This window comes from Ochotona curzoniae, unplaced genomic scaffold (assembly GCF_017591425.1).
Source record: "Ochotona curzoniae isolate NIBS_2020 unplaced genomic scaffold, NIBS_Ocur_1.0 scaffold_3890, whole genome shotgun sequence".
In the NCBI taxonomy this organism is placed as follows: domain Eukaryota; kingdom Metazoa; phylum Chordata; class Mammalia; order Lagomorpha; family Ochotonidae; genus Ochotona; species Ochotona curzoniae.
This window is the reverse complement of record NW_024467115.1, coordinates 399005-416269: the sequence shown is the minus strand read 5'-3', so window position 1 is coordinate 416269 and position 17265 is coordinate 399005. Positions and strand designations below refer to the sequence as shown.

Sequence of the window (17265 nt, the reverse complement as noted above, 5' to 3'; positions counted from 1 at the left end):
TGTAGGAGTTGAGGAACATAGCCCAGGACACATTATATAAAATCAATTTTAATTAAATAGCAAGCTAATCATAATTTTGCATCTCTTGCATATCTGCCAAAAGTTCAGAATATCATACAAGGTTTTGAGTGTACAAAATTTCCTTAAATTGTTAGAATTTTATCTGTTATATCCTCCCCTTCCGCAGAGATAATGTGACTTTTCATAATCACATCCTATTTTTGGATTGGCACTTTAGTAATTGATCTCTCAATTAAATATTTAGCAGATTGTTTAATTGTTTTGCTTAATGAGAATGCAGGTGAATAACAAAATCTCTTTATTACATAGCATAAACATGTAGGTTTGTTAAATTCTATTCTATCTGACAGTATGCAAAAATGAAGAAAGATGAAGATGGAGTATTTATTATGAATGGGGAAATGATAGTTTTATCTTGAACTTTAATTAATGCATTGAATACATTATTTTCCAAGTTTTATTAAAGATGTGACTTCCTTGAAACAAAACTTTTTCATTGGTGGTTTTGAAGTTCATTTGAACACCACTAATAAGAAGTTAACAACACCCTAAGCTTTCCAAATACTGCATGATGCTGCAGAGCCTCGGGAAGGGTTAAGATCCTTTGCCAATCAGAAAAACAAGCTGTACTAGGAAATGGAGCTCTCAGCAATGCCATTCAATCTGACCATGGCCTTAAGTTGTCATGATAAAGATTAACTACTCTTCTTAGAGGACTGAGGGATCTGGTTTTTATTTGAAGTATTTCTCTGAGATCACAGGCTCAGCTTAGGGGCATTGAAAGTCTGCAGAGAGCCAACCTGCATCTTCTATTCACTGCTTAAATACTTAGCACCTGGATGCACCCTGGGTCAGGTGAGTCCATAGAGTTACGTTGTCCTCAACTATTAATGGAATGCAGGAGTCAAAGCATGCCTGTTTGGCCGTGCATAACCTAGAATGCAATGTGGAAAACCAGCCATCAGTTTTCTGTTCAGCTTTGAGTTTGTGCAACAACTACCCTCCTCCTGAGAAGAAACAGGATCAAAGGATGAACTGAGTCAAGTGAGAGCCCTTTGGGACGTATTGGAGTGGCAACTGGAATTACTGGAGAGCCTTCAGATGTAGAGAGAACTTTGGGCTTGTCATCTTATTTTTAGTTCTTGAATAATATGTACACTTAAATGCTGATTGAGTCTTTCTAGAATTGAGCAGTAAGGGAATTCTTGAAATCTGTATTTTATGTGCATTTAAATACTGATAGAAACTTGTTACTTTGGTGTTCAAAGGTATACAGTTTTCTTCTGTAGAATTTAAATTGCTTTATAAATCTGAGGAATTTAATACTCTGAGATTAATATTGAACATGCCTAATAAGTTCATACCTATTTTGAAAAAAAATTGAGATGAAGAGGAATAAAGGGTTTGCCTGGTGAGTAGAGGAGTTAGAACCTAAATGAATACTTAGCCAAATGAGGCACTTCAGTGTAATGTGTGTTTTTCTTAAAAATACAACATATAGCCCAGATGAATTTTTATGTACTCAAAGCAGCTTCAAGTTTATTTAGATTAATACACTTGATTTTTTTATTTATTAGAATTTAGTGTAATAATTTAAAAGCTCTTCAAATTGTTCATGGAAAATGGAATTAGAAGATACGTCCATTTTTGTGCAAAAAGTTTGAAATGTATATATGGGTTTTCATAGTATGAATTTTTGGAGGGTACTCTCGCATAAATATATGTCTTGAACTGTGAAAAGTACATATTTGTAAGGAAGATCTCCCCACACCCGTGTGCCAAAGCACAGGTATTAATATACCTGAAGTTTGTAAAAATACATTTCTGGGAGTTACATGTTTGCCATCAGAAAACCAAAGAAAAATAAACATTGGATTCAATATAAATGAAAGCCTTCATAGACAGATAATCATGAAGATTTGTTTAAATGGATTCCAAAGATTAAGCAAGGGGCTGGGTTTTTGAAGGGCAGGGAGAGTGCTGAAGGGCAGATGGCTAAGTTGTACTCCTCAGCATGGCTTCCTTCTCCATTCCTGCTTCTTGCCCATCCTTCTGCCTTCTTTCTTCTGTTTTCTTTGTTCTTTCTTTTGACATCATCTCCATGAAGTATCTTGAATTTGAAATATTAATGTTTTGAGTGATTTTATGAATTACAACACTATTTTCAGAGAGCAAATGCTCTCTGAAATTTTAAGACCTTACTTTCTTCTCTCAACTTTGAGGGATGTCCTTAGATTAGCCATCAAGAACTGCTGGTTTGAATTTTATGATCTGATACTAGTTATATTACTTTATTTAAAAGTTCAATATTCCTTAAATGAGAATTTTGTAGTTTTTGTGTTTTGAACAGCTTGTTACAAAAATATATTAAAAAGCATATAAAAGTCAATAAATTAGATTGTTCTTCAGTTATTCTTCAGCTATAATTCTTTTTTTAAAAATAGACTCAAGTTTGGCTCTCTACACCCAGAATGTAAATCTTTTTTTTTTTTTTTTTAAAGATTTATTTTTATTATTTTTTCATTGGAAAGGCGGATATACAGAGAGGAGAGACAGAGAGGAAGATCTTCCATCCGATGATTCACTCCCCAAGTGAGCGCAACGGGCCGATACTATGCCGATCCGAAGCCAGGAGCCTCTTCCGGGTCTCCCACGCGGGTGCAGGGTCCCAAAGCTTTGGGCCGTCCTCGACTGCTTTCCCAGGCCACAGGCAGGGAGCTGGAAGGGAAGCGGGGCTGCCGGGATTAGAACCGGCGCCCATATGGGATCCCGGGCGTGCAAGGCGAGGACTTAACCACTTGCGCCACCGCGCCCGGCCCCAGAATGTAAATCTTTATTAGAAATATTGAGAAGTCATCAGATCCATTATGGGGGTGGTCTTCAATAATGTCCTTATATTGAGTCCTAAACCTGATCTGAGATGTTTACTAAGAATTGAAATAAATGGAAATGGAATTTGTAATGCCACATTATAAGGGATGGCAAATTACATTATGTTCCTAAAATAGATACTGTTTAAAATATAATACTCTGTGATGATTTCTAGCACACTGTCACCTAGTGATTGAAATCTAATTTTACTCAAGTTCCATTGCTTCTATCTTTGTGCAAATCACCCTTATTTCTCACATATTCTGTTAGATGGTGTCAAATTTACCTGTTTGCAATCTGTTGTCTATATCAGCCTGATAAATTTGTTAAAAAGGAAAGACTGCCTGCTCTAAAAATTTTAACAGCTTTCTGTTGCAGTGTCATAAAATTCAACTCCTTGCTTGGTGTATGCAACTTGCATGATCTTGCCCTCTGATCTCATCTCGTATGCTCCCTTCAATGACCACAGTTCAGTGACACTGGCGTTCTTTCAGATTTAAAATGTGCCAGGCTCTTTCCAAATTTAGGACTTTACACATGCTTTTCCCTCTTGTAGTGTTTTCCGGGACTCCTAACCACAGTCTCTTCCCATGACTAGCATCTTACTTTCCTGCAAAGTTCATTGGCTTAAATGTCAGCCCTGCAGAGGGGCCTTCTATGAGCAATTTACCAAAAATACTCCATCTCTGTTAGAACCCAGGCTAATTTCCTTTAGTACTTCTTTAAAAACTAATCATAATTTGCAGCTACATATTCAATTTTTGATATAACACTAGTATTTTAAAACATCTCTAATTTTTATTCATAAATTCATATGCCTTGTCTTCAAGTTATCTTTTATGGGGCACTCCAAAAGTTTCATGGAAAATTAGGATTGGGAGATGTTTTGAGGTAAAAATCTGAAATATGTATATAGCTTTTAATAATATACATATCTGTGAATACTTTGATGACACTTTGTATGCATGGCTTCCAATTTTTACATTAAAAGCTAGAAATTCCATTCGCATGAATTTTTGAGGTATCAGTACAGCTTTTGAAAACTGTAAAAGAGGGAAAGCTTTTGTCCTTCTTACAAGTAGACTTAAAATATGGGCTTGGAGTAGAGAGACAGGGTTTTCTGGAGGTTCCTGCTTGTATATTACTCAGATTTGAGTATATATGGCATTTAATGTTTTTAAAGATTCATTTATTTTATTTGAAAAGTGTAGTTACAAAGAGGAAAGGAATGTGTGTGTGTGTGTGTGTGTGTGTGTGTGTGAGAGAGAGAGAGAGAGAGAGAGAGAGGCATAGAAAGGTCTTCTGTCCATTGGTTCCCAAATGGCCACAACAAACAGAGCTGGGCAGGTCCAAAACCAGGAACCAAGATCTTCTGGTCTCCCATGGGCATTCAGGGAGCCAAAGATTTGGTCCCACATCACTGCCTTTCCAAGCCATTATCAGGGAGCTGTATCACAAGTAGAGATACCCAGACTTGAAGTGGTGCTCATGTGGTGCTGGCACTGCTGGCAAAGGTTTAGCTTGCTACACTATAGTATTGGCCCCTGTGACATCTAATTTTATATAAGGGTAATCAAATTAAAAAAAAAGTGGATAGAAACGTCATTCTTTCTAACCGTTGGAGAAACATAGGGAAAAAAGTGTTTGATGGATATAGGTAGGCTAGATTTTTCAGGGCAGAATATCTATCTTAAGCCTGAGCCCACCTCTGAAAATATTAGGTAGATTAGATGGACAACACTAGGCCCATGAAGCAACTGCCTCACATCCTCTGTGTTTGGAAACATAGCAAGGTCACTGAGAGGGATCATTTAACATGGGGAGATATAGCATTATTAAGAAATTGTAATGTTAATTCCAGAGACAGAATGTATTGCTTCTACTTCCAAACAATATTGTTTCCCATTTGCTGTGAACATATGGTTGAAAGCCAGAGAATCTGCCAAGGAGCATTCAATGGGAATGCAATAGAAATTGACAAGGGTACCTGGAAAGCTGCTGTCGGATCTGAGAGGGTCTCAGAGAAGCCTCCAGTGACAGAGGGACCAGGAAAGACCAGTTCAGCATGGAAGGACTGAAAGATGAGGTAAAGAATTTGTAGACTACTGATTGAAGCAGATACCTGCAGGATGGACCACATCAGTAATTTCTTACTGAATTCCACTTGCTGACATTAGCAAAAATCCACCTGGCTCACTTCAGAAGATTCTTCACTGTGCCACAATAAGCCACTTAAGCCTGTTACTTGACACCTATTCAGATAACATCTTGGAGGACAGGGAACAGCGGGTAGACATGGCATTGAAGATAATATGGACTGAATGATTATCTAGAAAAGATTGATTGTTTAAGAGATTGTTTAAATTAGTGAATTGGACTAGGCAATAAATTGCATTGTACACAATGAAATGAATTTCCTTTTGCTAAGTCAGGTATATAAGAGAGACCTAACTAGTAACATAATATAAGAGTGACAATTTTTCCCATTTATATGAGTTATAGTGTGTTAAGTTGTGTTTAAAAATTTGAGGGGGCCAGTGCTGTGGTTTTGCATGCTAATCCTCCTCCTGCAGTGTCGGCATCCCATATGGGCACCAGTTTATGTCCTGGCTGTTCCACTTCTGGTCCAGCTCCCTGTTTCTGACCTGGCAGCTCAAGTCCTTTGGATAGCTACAGCTGTTGTTTCCATTTTGGAAGTGAACAAGTAGGGGAAAGATCTCTTAGCCTGTCTTTCCTTCTCTCTGTAAATCTGCCTTTCAAATAAAAAAAAATTTTTAAATTTAATTTACCTTAACCTTATAAATCACCTGTAATGACAAGAGCCATACTCCATGTCTGTAGTCCTCTATTCAAAATGGGTTCAACACACCTTTATGGAGGAGGTGAATCAATACTAGTACAAAGTTTCACATAGAAACTTCTTTTTAAGTATTATTATTAGTATTATTGTTATTATTACGCATCCATGTGGGATGCTGGCAGGAGCAGGGGAAGGATTAGCCTGTTGATCCACAGCATTGGCATCTGCATCCATATTTCTTAGATAGCCATTAAGTAAAAAGTAATGCTTGATCAGGTAGTTACCAATGCTTAAAATCAAGTCTCTAAATTAATCTGACATTATAGTGAAGAATAAAGCATGGGAAATAAATCTGGCTTCTATTTTGGTTCTGCCATTAAACATGTGTAGTATGGAATAAACCTTAGATTTTGTTTAAGAAACCAAGTATGTACATAATCTTTTTTTTTTCAAGAAGCTTTATAGCTATCCGTTCTTTAATGTACTGAGTAGACATTGTCAACTCTTAGACATCCATTTATCAGGACTAATAATTATGAAAGAACTACTAACTCTTTCAAGGAAAGGTGTTATTTAATAAAGGTTGTAATATTGTATTGTAATATTGTAAGCCACCCTTCAATAAGATACCAAAGCTTTTGTTCTGGGTCATTTATATTGAAAACCTAAGATAGCAAATGTTTTCACTTCTACAGTGACCTGGCAGGTGTTCATTTGCAGTAATATCCAATCATTCAATGTCTTGTCTTTATTCACATATTCAGGTGGAATTTAATGAGCCAATGCTGGGCTCAAGAACCTGACCAAAGACCTAGTTTCCATAAAATTCAAGACCAGCTTCAGTTATTCAAACTGTGTTTCTTAAATAGTATCTCTCAGCGTCAAGATGAAGGAGCCACTACTGGAATCATAAATGAAAGCTTTGAAGGTAAGCTTTTTGCCTCAGATTTTTTGTTTTTTCCATCTTCCAGTGTGAGCTGAAAAAAGTTCAAATGTGATGCACACAGAGGGCATTTTGGGGTGGGCAAAGTGAATAACATGCTGACTCCCCATGTTTGTAATTATTTATTGTATTCCTCTTTAAAAAAGCTTTTACAAATGTTTATTAAAAATGGTTATTTTTTTTGAAAGGCAGAGAGAGATAGAGGGAAATTGTTTTTGCATATACTGGTTTATTTTGCAAATGGCTGCAGTGCCTGCAATTGAGTCAGTCTGAAGCCAAGAGCCAGGAACTTCTTTCTGATCTTGAAGTGGTGCCCACATGGGATGCTGGCACTGCAGGCAACCTGAGTGATTTTATCCACTATACCATGGTGCTGGCACCTGGAAATTATTTTGTTTTGTGTACCTAACATTTTTTTTAAAGGAGAGTGCTATGTTCCTTGAACGTATGATATAAGATGGTAAGGAGGAGAATGAACATAATTGATTATATTTTTGTGAATCAGTGTTCCTTTTGCTTCTTTCCCTCTCACACTACTTTGGGCTTCAAGTGCAGAGCTGAGTGATTTATAGACTTTACATGTATGTTGTATTTTTATCATTTGGGTTGTGCAGGGCTTCTCTCTTATTTTGTTTATTTAATTCTCCTTTCTTCATGCCCCTCTTCTGTTTTTCCCTTCCCTTGCCAGGTGCTCATTCTAAAGTCTTTATTACCTGTGTATCTATTTGCATGGTTTTATGAAAAACATACGTTGTTTTGTACATATGAATGTTTCTGTCCTTTTTCCATCAAGCACTGTTTTTATGATGTGTCCATGTTGCAAGATATCTAACCCTTGATGTCTAGCTGCTGAGCCATTTTACACTAATTATTGTAGTGGGCTGAGCCTCTGTAAGATCTTGTCTGATTCTTCAACTTCAGTATTTTAATAAAGAAGATAGTATGATTCTGGAACTATCCTGTTGTCACAGGCAGGCTAAATCATTTGGTTAAATATAGGTCAAAAACAAAAGGATTACTTCATTTAATTCAATCAAATCATAATATCATTTAATTGATTTCCAAAGTCAGATTGGCTATGCATTTCCTCAACTGACTGTAGGAAAAATGAATTTTAAATGATTCCTTTTCAGCTGCTCTAGAACTGTCTCATTTTCAAAAGTTTTCAAGGACCATTGCTTATTTAAATGTAGATATTACTGTTTAGAAATAAATCTAGCAAGTGGGCCATAATAGAATCTTTCAGTGACAAGACATTTTAGTCTTTAGAACTGATTGACTATTAGACAACAGATGGATGTGCGAAGTTATCTACTCTCACTGGGTGCCACGAGTACGGTTTTGACTAATATGAGAAAAAATAAGGAGTGCAAGGAAAATTACTCTTTTGCTGTGGTTATTCTGTTTCTGACTACTAATGCTGGGTGCTTTTGGATGTATGATATGAACTCTGATCACGTAACTTCTTTCACATAAGCAGGCTGGAAAGGCCTTGCCTTGCCTTGTCCTTGCATCATGACTCATCAAAATAAGCTTTGCTGATGATCCCATGTTGGTTCTGCTTACCTTCTCATCATGAAGCAGAAATAATTTTTTTTTTAGTTGAAGAAGTCTTACATTTTAGAAAAATTTCTTATTTTGTATTTTACAATTTTGCAGGAATGAGGCTGCCTCCTCAGAGATGATTGCTAACACTGCCAGTGGCACAGTACTTTAGAGCTAAAACTGCAGTAAACCCTGTTTTGTGTGGTACTAATCTCTGACAGATGCCAGTCATATACGGTTAAGAAAAGTGTATCTTTAAGTCATTCCAAATACTCTTAAGTTCTTATCATTTTCTAAACATTTCTATGATGAAATTTTTTCACTGAGTGGAAAATTATTTCAACAGAGGTGTTGAATTTTAGCAAGCTAGGCTTAAGTACTTAAGATGTTTCTTGATTTGTTTTAGAAAATAAGAAAGGGTGAGACTATTTCTTTTCCTTGAGAAGCTATAATTTTTATAAAAAGTTATCTATTTTTCACTGGAAAGTCAGCTATACAGAGAGGAGGAGAGATAGATAGGAAGATCTTCCATCTGCTGATTCACTACCTTAAGTGACCACAATGGCAAGAGCTGAGACAATCTGAAGCTAGGAGCCAGGAGTCTCTTCCAGGTCTCCCACATGCTGCAGGAAACCAAGGCTTTGGGCCATTGGCTACTGCTTTCCCAGGCCATGAGCAGGTAGCTGGTTGGGAAGCAAGGCTACCAAGACACAAACTGGCACCCATATGGGATGCTTGTGTGTGCAAGGTGAGGACCTTGGCCAATAGGCTATTGTGCTGGGCCTGAGAAGCTATTATTTTTTAAAAAAATGGATCCATAATTTAATAGTGAAGCAGTTTATAATGGTGATTTGGAAAGCTGTCTTTCTCATAGAACGATATTCAATCCAGAGGAAGTATGTGTGTTATCAGGGCACTTTTGCTCAAGTCATTTTCATCTCTTGGCATGCGGAAACCTGAGAGAAACTATAATCCAGGGTGATTTGTTACTATATAAGTGGAATCCATTCTCTGGATGTTCTAATTTTTGCCTACATCTGCAATGTCATGAAACATGTAAGTAGCAGAAAGTTAAACTTGTAACTGCTATTAAAGGACTATATTACTATAATAATAGGAGGGGAAATGGGGGGAGAAAAAAATGGGGAGGATGGATGGGCAAGGGGAGGGAAGATTTCCTATGCCTACACAAGTGTTCTTGAAAAGTAATAAACAGACAAATAAATGTAAAGAAATCTTAAAATTTTATAGTTTTCTTTAAGATAGACAAATAATAATAGGGTTGAGTTGATGTGTAGGTATCTAAAAGACAAGGTAGAATTGTTTACTTGTCATTGACAACCTGTTTTTCCTCACTAAATCACTATTCTTATGTTTAGAAAATAATGCTTGAGTAAAAGGCTCAAATTTACAAATTTCTTTTTGTAGACCTTATAAAAACAATAATTATCTATTTAAAAGATTTTTGAAATATTTTTATATCCACCATTAAAATGACTCCTGCCTTTACTTTTAACATTTCCAGTAATTAATCTTCTGTTATATTATTTTGCAACTCTAATTTATATTTAATAGTAATAACTTCGGCTAAATTATTTTATAATTGCCTCAACATTTTACATATCCTTATTGCAATAGTACTTTGCATTCATTATAAAATTACTTATGCAGAATAAAACGTAAGGTTCATAATTCTTCCTTAACTCATTCCCCAGTGCTAACTGCTTAATAATCTGGTTGTATTTTTATAATTCATGTGCATACATATAAACACAAAGATATTTGTTTATGCATGTTTGTGTAGATACTGGTCAGATTCAGAGATAAAATTTACATATTCTAAAGTCATTGAGGAATGGTAGATTCTTTATCATATTTGTCCTCTTAAATAATCTCAGCTTTAAAGACTTAATGAGTAGACGACTTTATATTAAATTAGAATTATATATTGTTGTAGGAGGGGATCTACATTCTGTAGACAATGTCCACATTGTGTGGTAGAAGCAATCAAGAAAGACAGGTGGGAAGATGTTACGTCTAACTGAGCTCTGCAAAGAGGTAGGAAAATTATGTCTCAGAATAGAAGTAGGATGTAGAAAGCCAGAGAATGGCAGAGAATGGCGCGTTTCCAGAACTGAATATAGCTTGTTGTATATGAGGGTGAGAAATGACAAGTGATGACATTAATGGACATTGGTCACACTAATCAAGAAATAAAAATTAATGAAAACCAAATTAATGGACTTTGGCAGATGTAAAGAAAAGGAAAGGGATCCATAGTCATCAAAGAGGTAATCTGGAGATTAATTAGGTGAGGAAAAGAGATGGGACCAAATCCAAGGCTTGAGAAACTGATTGAAAAGTAGGGCCCATTCTAGATAAAGAACACAGGAAAAACAGCCCAGCACTTGTTATTTGTGTCAGCTAACCATGTAGTCCAAGTGGAGAAACCCAGGGTACAGTTGAAATGTGAGTTTGTATTCAGTTAAAAATTCCAACTTGTAAATAAGGGCCGTTGAAGTCAAGGATATAGATGACGTGGTTCAGTTAGTCAGAATGGAATGAGAAGAAGATGAACAGAACACGACCCAGGGAGTGGCCTGTGATGGACTGACACAGGAAGAGGGTGTGCATGGAGAGCAGTACCTGGCAATCTAAGGAGGGCATGATTAATGCTACAGAGAGGTACCGCCTTCGGGAGTTATGCAGGACTTGTGTTGTATCTCCAGAAGTCTTTGTGCAAGGCATCTTTTCCTTTACCATTATTCAAACTGTGTCATAAAATCACGGAGGCTGCCCTAACGACTACCAGTGTTCCTGAGAGTTTAGCTTTACTTTAAACTCTAATGGAAGTCTCCTTGGGCCTGTGAGAATATTTTACTATGATGCATCACATAGCTCTTCTATGAAGCTGAGATAGGTCACCAGCAGTGCTCATTCAGAATATATAGAACAGGATCCTTTTTGTAACAGGTGTTTAATTATAATCTTTGTGAGTTTAATTTTAGAATGTTTGAAAATGCCACTTGTGTCATTAGCCATCCATCACAATAGTTCCATGAAATGCAATTACTGTCATTGTTTCTAGATACAAGAACCAAGGTTTAAAGTTCACCATGATCACGTTAAGTAAGGCTAGAATCTGATTCTCAATTCTAAACACTTTGTTCTCAGTGTTCACAATCATGAAAGTGTTTAAGGGAGATTCCCACACAACTACATTTTACATAGGGTCTGCAAGAAAAAACACACCATTTCTCCTATTTGTAGCAAACTCATTGAAGTGCGAAATTGTTGGCAGAATAAATTGATTCTAAATAATGTTTATAAAAATAGGGAAGTTGATATAAATATTCAAATTGTGATAGAGTAAGAATTAAACGGAAAACCCTCCAACTTTTATATTTAGACAGAAACAAGCAATTCTGGGCATGAAAGAAGCATAATTTAATGGAAGGAAAACCATGATCTGTTATTAACTATGAATGTAAATCCTAATGATTAGGAGTGGAAAGAGATATGAAAATTGTGATAATTGAGATTGTGACTGAACAGGAGGGACAGATGAAAAGTAAAGCTAGAACAAAATGCAGTTTACATATTTGCAGTTCCTTAGTTACTTTTTAACTTAATTAGTTTTAAATTGAGAAAATGCTTAATAGTATTTACTGATTTGCAGACTGGTGGGTACATTTAGCAAAGCAATAAAATGTCACATTGTTATTTTTGAACACATATAATAAAAAGAGAAGTCATTGGCAGAGTTCTTTTTCTTTTCTGACATTAGGTATCCTAAGTCCACAGGGAACAATCATTCCAAGCTTATCCTATGGTCCTACTGACCTAATGGGGTGGATAGGGGAGAGAGAGAGAGGGAGAGGGAGAAGGGAGAGAGAGATTAGTAACATATCTGAGCATCTAGTAAAAATATCCCAGTGACTTCATCCAAACATTTGTGTAAGCATCACCTCATCAGTCCCAGAGTGTTCCACAGGAAACAAATCTAAATGCTTCTCTGCTGTTCTAAACATAGCCAGTCAGCCGGCATATGTCTAGTCTGTAAATACCCCGTCTTACTTGGAAGTCTCTTTATTTTAATATTTCCCTCTTAAAGAGGTTGTTAATTGCATGCTATCCTTGGTTAGTATATCTGCTTCAAGGTCTGACCTGCAGGTTTTCTAATAAATAATTTTTAAGCAAAAGTAAACAAGGAAAACAAAATAACCTCCCCTCAAGGTCCTTGTGTTTCCCAAGATCTTGATGCTACAAGAAGATGTATTAATTGTTGAAAGCTTGCCAGGGTCAAGTTACTAAATATTGTTGTAAGTTCTGTGAACAAATGAAGTAGTTAGGTAATGATTTGCTTTGACACATAGCAACAGAATTTACTGAAAGACTGTATTTAGTTCCTAAGAAAAGATTCTAAAGCAAGTCAACAAATAGGCAGGAAAACCAGAACTCCTCTCCTAAACTAAAATCTTGTTTGGGCAAGAAGTTTTCCTATGCAATATTTAATGAACCAACGTTATGGCAATAAAGTAGTTGATAACATGATTTAAGTTTTTGTTGAAATTCAAACCTTTTCATTTAGTACCTTTAATTCCTTTAAAATTTTTCCAGTGTCCTCAATCATGTGGGTAACCAAATTTAAATATTTCTTCCTAACATTTTAAACATTTTTTTAAAAAGATTTATTTATTTTTATTACAAAGTCAGATATACAGAGAGGAGGAGAGATAGAGAAGGAGATCTTCCGTCTGATGATTCACTCCCCAAGTGAGCGTAGCGGCAGGTGCTGCGCCGATCTGAAGCCAGGAGCCAGGAACTTCCTTACGGGTCTCCCACATGGGTGCAGGGTCCCAAGGCTTTGGGCCATCCTCGACTGCTTTCCCAGCCACAAGCAGGGAGCTGGAGGGAAAGTGGAGCTGCCAGGATTAGAACCAGTGCCCATATGGGATCTCGGCGTGTTCAAGCTGAGGACCTTAGCTGCTAGGCCATGCCTCAGGGCCCAAACATTGTTTTATTGTCACATATATCAAACTATTCTTCTGTGCATCTCAGTGCCTACATTGGCCCTAATTTTAGCAGAAGGATTCTTCACAAATGTTCAGCTATTGGGCACTAGGCAAACCACCTTGACATTAATAAAGTTATTTCTATAGGGGAGATATTTTACAACATAATCTATTTAATTTGAAATTTGCTGCAAGAATACTTCAAAAATTCATGGATAAAGATATTAAAATATAAGTTCATTTGATTCAAAAGAATTTGAAAATTCATGCATAGTGCTTTCATATTATGCATTTTCAAAAAATTTGTGGGTTCTATGCGTGGGTGTTGACAATTTTTACATCCAAGTAAATGTATCTATTAATTCTTTTTCCCACAAAATTTTGCAGTACTTTCACTTTATGGGTTTCTTTTTATTTTTCGAGAAATGAAGAGAAAGTTTGATGACACCAAAAAGTCTGTGAAGTTGACCACGATGTCCTCCATTAGAGGGGAGAGTTTTACAAAACAGATGTGCACCTGCTGATACAGTGTAAGGATGTGCTCCAGTCTTTACACTGTGTCATAATAGGGTGAATTTTGTAGTTCCAGTGTGGAACTTGAGAAAGATGAAGACTGAAACATTTCTATGGGAAAAAATAGGCCAATAGTGCTTTCCTTAATTCTGTGAATTTATTTCTTTCTTCACATATTTCAAGTTCGTTCACATTAAACCAAAGCTTGGTATACAGGAGAGGTAAGTACAAAAGGTAAGGTGACCAATAAGCCTCATACCTGTTAGGTACACACTTGGATATTCTCATGTTGGGAAAAAGGATAAGGAGAAAGGTAAGATGAACATCTATTTACGGAAATGTTTGTACTATTTTAAATGAGTGTTTATGATCATAAATTTTTCACCGAAGCAGTAATATCCAGAGATTGGAAAGCATTGATAACAAAAATCTTTCTACTTTTACATTTGTGCATTTTCATTGCATGTTTCACTCACTAGTATCTTATGAAATGTTTTAGAAGCTCTGCAAGGCTGCTTATTTTACTCAGTGCGAGGTCAGTCTTTTCGTACACAAGGAAAACAATATGAGCGTTATTGTGAGAAAGGCCAACTGTTACTTGTCTACCTATTTTTCTGCTTCCGTCCCTTGTCTTCCACACATGGAGGGCCAAATTATTTGTCCTCCCAGGGATTTTAGTAGGGTACATGGCTCCTCTTGGCCTAACACCTCCCTCCCTTAACAGAGGGAGAATATGAGGACATAAACTTAAGCCCAACAAACTGGGTTTAAATTCTAGCTGGGTGAGCCTGAGCAGTTTGTTTAACTTCTTTGTGTCTCACATTCCTCATATGCTAAATAGCATAATATCTGTACCTACTCAACTGGAAAAAAATGAGTTAATCTCCGTGTAAAGCCTAGCATAGTGCTTGCTACATAGCAGATACTCTATAAGTGTTAAAACATCAGTAACAGTCATAATGATAGTTATTTTTTTGTGTCATTTTCCTTTTCCCTTAACAGTACCATCAAAAATTCATAACCAATTAGAATGTGGAGGCAGGGAGTAGTGAACATGGGTGGAGGTGGGAAGGGGGAGTTTGTATTGAGAAACAGAAACGGGAAACTCAATATGGTTCATTAATTATCATAAATAGTAGTAACAAAAGATGTTAATAGTAGATGAAACTGAACGTGGGGTATATGAAAACTGTACTACTTCATAACTTTTGTCTTGTGAGCACACAAGCTTTGTAAAGTTTAAAACTATTCTGAATTAAAAGTTTATTTTCAAAAGAAACTTGCTAGGCTTTTATTTATCTCCTACCAGACATTTGCTGGCATAGGCAAGCAAGTTTAAGCTAATCTATCAATTAGTGTTACTGCTTTCTTGATATTTATTCCAGGGATATCACTGAACAGGAGCAGTTAGGCTCGTTGCCTATTTCTGTCTACATTCAGCAATCTCCTGCCTTGGAATTCTTGGTTTTGCTATTCTTTCTCCCCTGAATGTTCTTCCAAAGATAGCCACATGGTGGATCTCCTCACTTAATTTGACTTTCTGCTCGAATTTCACCTCATTAAGGAGGATTTTGCTGATACCCTAAGATAGTGGCCTCCATTATTCTCCGGCCTGTTCCTCTGCCAAAAATCTCCTCCCCTCCTGTGTGTAGTGTTCATGACAATCAGACACAGGTTTAATTTTCTACTAATTTATTCTGTGTCTCTCCTGACTAGAAAATAGACTCAAAAGATCAACAACTTTGTTTCACATTCATTGCTGTATCACCAACATGAAGAACACAGCCTGGCATGTAGTAAGCATTCAATAAAACATTATTTTACAAAGTGATCACATCACTACTGTCCAAGTGAATGTATCTTAAAGGTAAATATTTCACCTGGAGGGAAGATTCAAAGAGAGTGCCAGACAAAAAGGGCCATTCTAGGGCCACTTAACTTCTACCACAGATTGTTTTTTTCCTATCTGTTGGCACAGAGTTAATTAGCTCTGTGCTGTCAGCACACCTTCTCTAGTCACACACCTGCTTCCCTGCTGTGGGAAGCTTCAAAGACAGGATGCCTGTCTCGTTTATTTTTGTATTTCCAGAACTTGAAGATCTTCATAGATTTCTCCTGGACAAATGTATGCAGTTCATGTTACTATATTTCTTATACAATCTGCACTATTTTACAAGTGAAAATCTAAATGTATGCTAGAATAACTTTGATATTTTTCCCACAGGTGAAGATGTAAGTATGATTTGTTTGCATTCAGATGATGTGAGACCAATTGCTTTAATGGAAACCAAGAACCAAGAAGGGCTAAACTATATGGTACTTACTACAGACTGTAGTCAACGGGAGGAAAATTCAAAGGGTCCTGTAGGCTCCAAGGAATCTGAGTCTTGTGGTCTGAGGAAAGCAGAGAAGGAACTACATGCAGACAAAGATTTCTGCCAAGAAAAACAAGTGGCTTACTGCCTTCCTGGCAAGCCTGAAGGCCTGAACTATGCCTGTCTCACTCACAGTGGATATGGAGATGGGTCTGATTAAGAGTGCTGTTTGGGAAACACAGATGAAATAAACACTCCATTTAAGCAGTTACTGAAGGAAAATTCTAGTGCAATGTTAGATGCTGTGGGGATGTCTGTGCCTGTGAAGGAACATTGCAAAACTTGTCATTTCTGATCTTGGTTCTGAGACCCACTCGGTTTCAGTTTCAGCAGTCTCCATATCAACAGCCTAACCTTCTGTGGAATTGTGAGGTGAACTATTAAGCATGTGGAAAGCTTGGGAAGATGCTAAGTCTGGGAGGGAAACACTGCCTTCCCTCCCCTGAGAAGGTCTTTAAGCCATTGCTCACCCTTCTGTCTGCAATGTTACAAAAATAGGCCTGTTCAGGGCTCTGAAGCAAGGGGACAAGGAGCATGCTCAGGGGATGACTGAAGTACAGAGGATCTTAAAGAAGGCAGAGAAAATGACTAATGAAGACTTCTGCACAGTAGGGACCAGCCCTTGTGATCTGAGAAATCGAAGAAAAGCTATTACTGCAGTAGTATAGTCTCCTTAATCATTACTGTCAAATATTTCACAATTTGAAAGCTTAGACCAGCAACTTCAAGTCATATTGAAAATAGGATCATGAAGATCTCTAAGCCTTAAGTTTTGTATTTTTCAGTATAAAAATCATGCGTGATTATAAAAATGTGTTTGTCATAGCTATTTTATACATAAAATGCTTAAGATTAAATTTATTTAATATTTTCCTTCATATTAAACACAAAGTGATTAGGAGTACATTGTTTAACTCAAGCTATGCAATTCTTAGAACGAACACAAAATAATAAATGCGTAAATGAGGATTATCTTAAAATTCTTCAAAAGTGTCTCAAACAATTGGATTTGCAGTATAACATATTTGTATAGCAGTTTGTGCAACAGAATGGTGTTATGTTAGACAACCAACCAGCGAAATTCTCATGTGTTAGCTAAGAAGTAAGTATAAATTATCAGTCTTTTAAATCATGAATAATAGTGGTAGAAATATTTAGTGAAGGAATAGAATGGATATTGGC

The 17265-nt window shown here is 36.6% G+C and overlaps 1 protein-coding gene across 2 annotated transcripts in view; it reads left to right on the top strand.

Annotated features, from left to right (window-relative positions):
- Positions 1–16266, top strand: part of ROS1 (ROS proto-oncogene 1, receptor tyrosine kinase) — a 114839-nt gene extending 98573 nt beyond the window's left edge. For both annotated transcript variants that reach the window (XM_040965308.1, XM_040965309.1), the window contains 2 exons: positions 6457–6620; positions 15933–16266. In XM_040965308.1, the coding sequence (XP_040821242.1) occupies positions 6457–6620; positions 15933–16243 (475 nt within the window). In that variant the 3' untranslated portion in view covers positions 16244–16266. The remainder of the gene's footprint in view (positions 1–6456; positions 6621–15932) is intronic.
- The last annotated feature ends 999 nt before the right edge of the window (positions 16267–17265 follow it).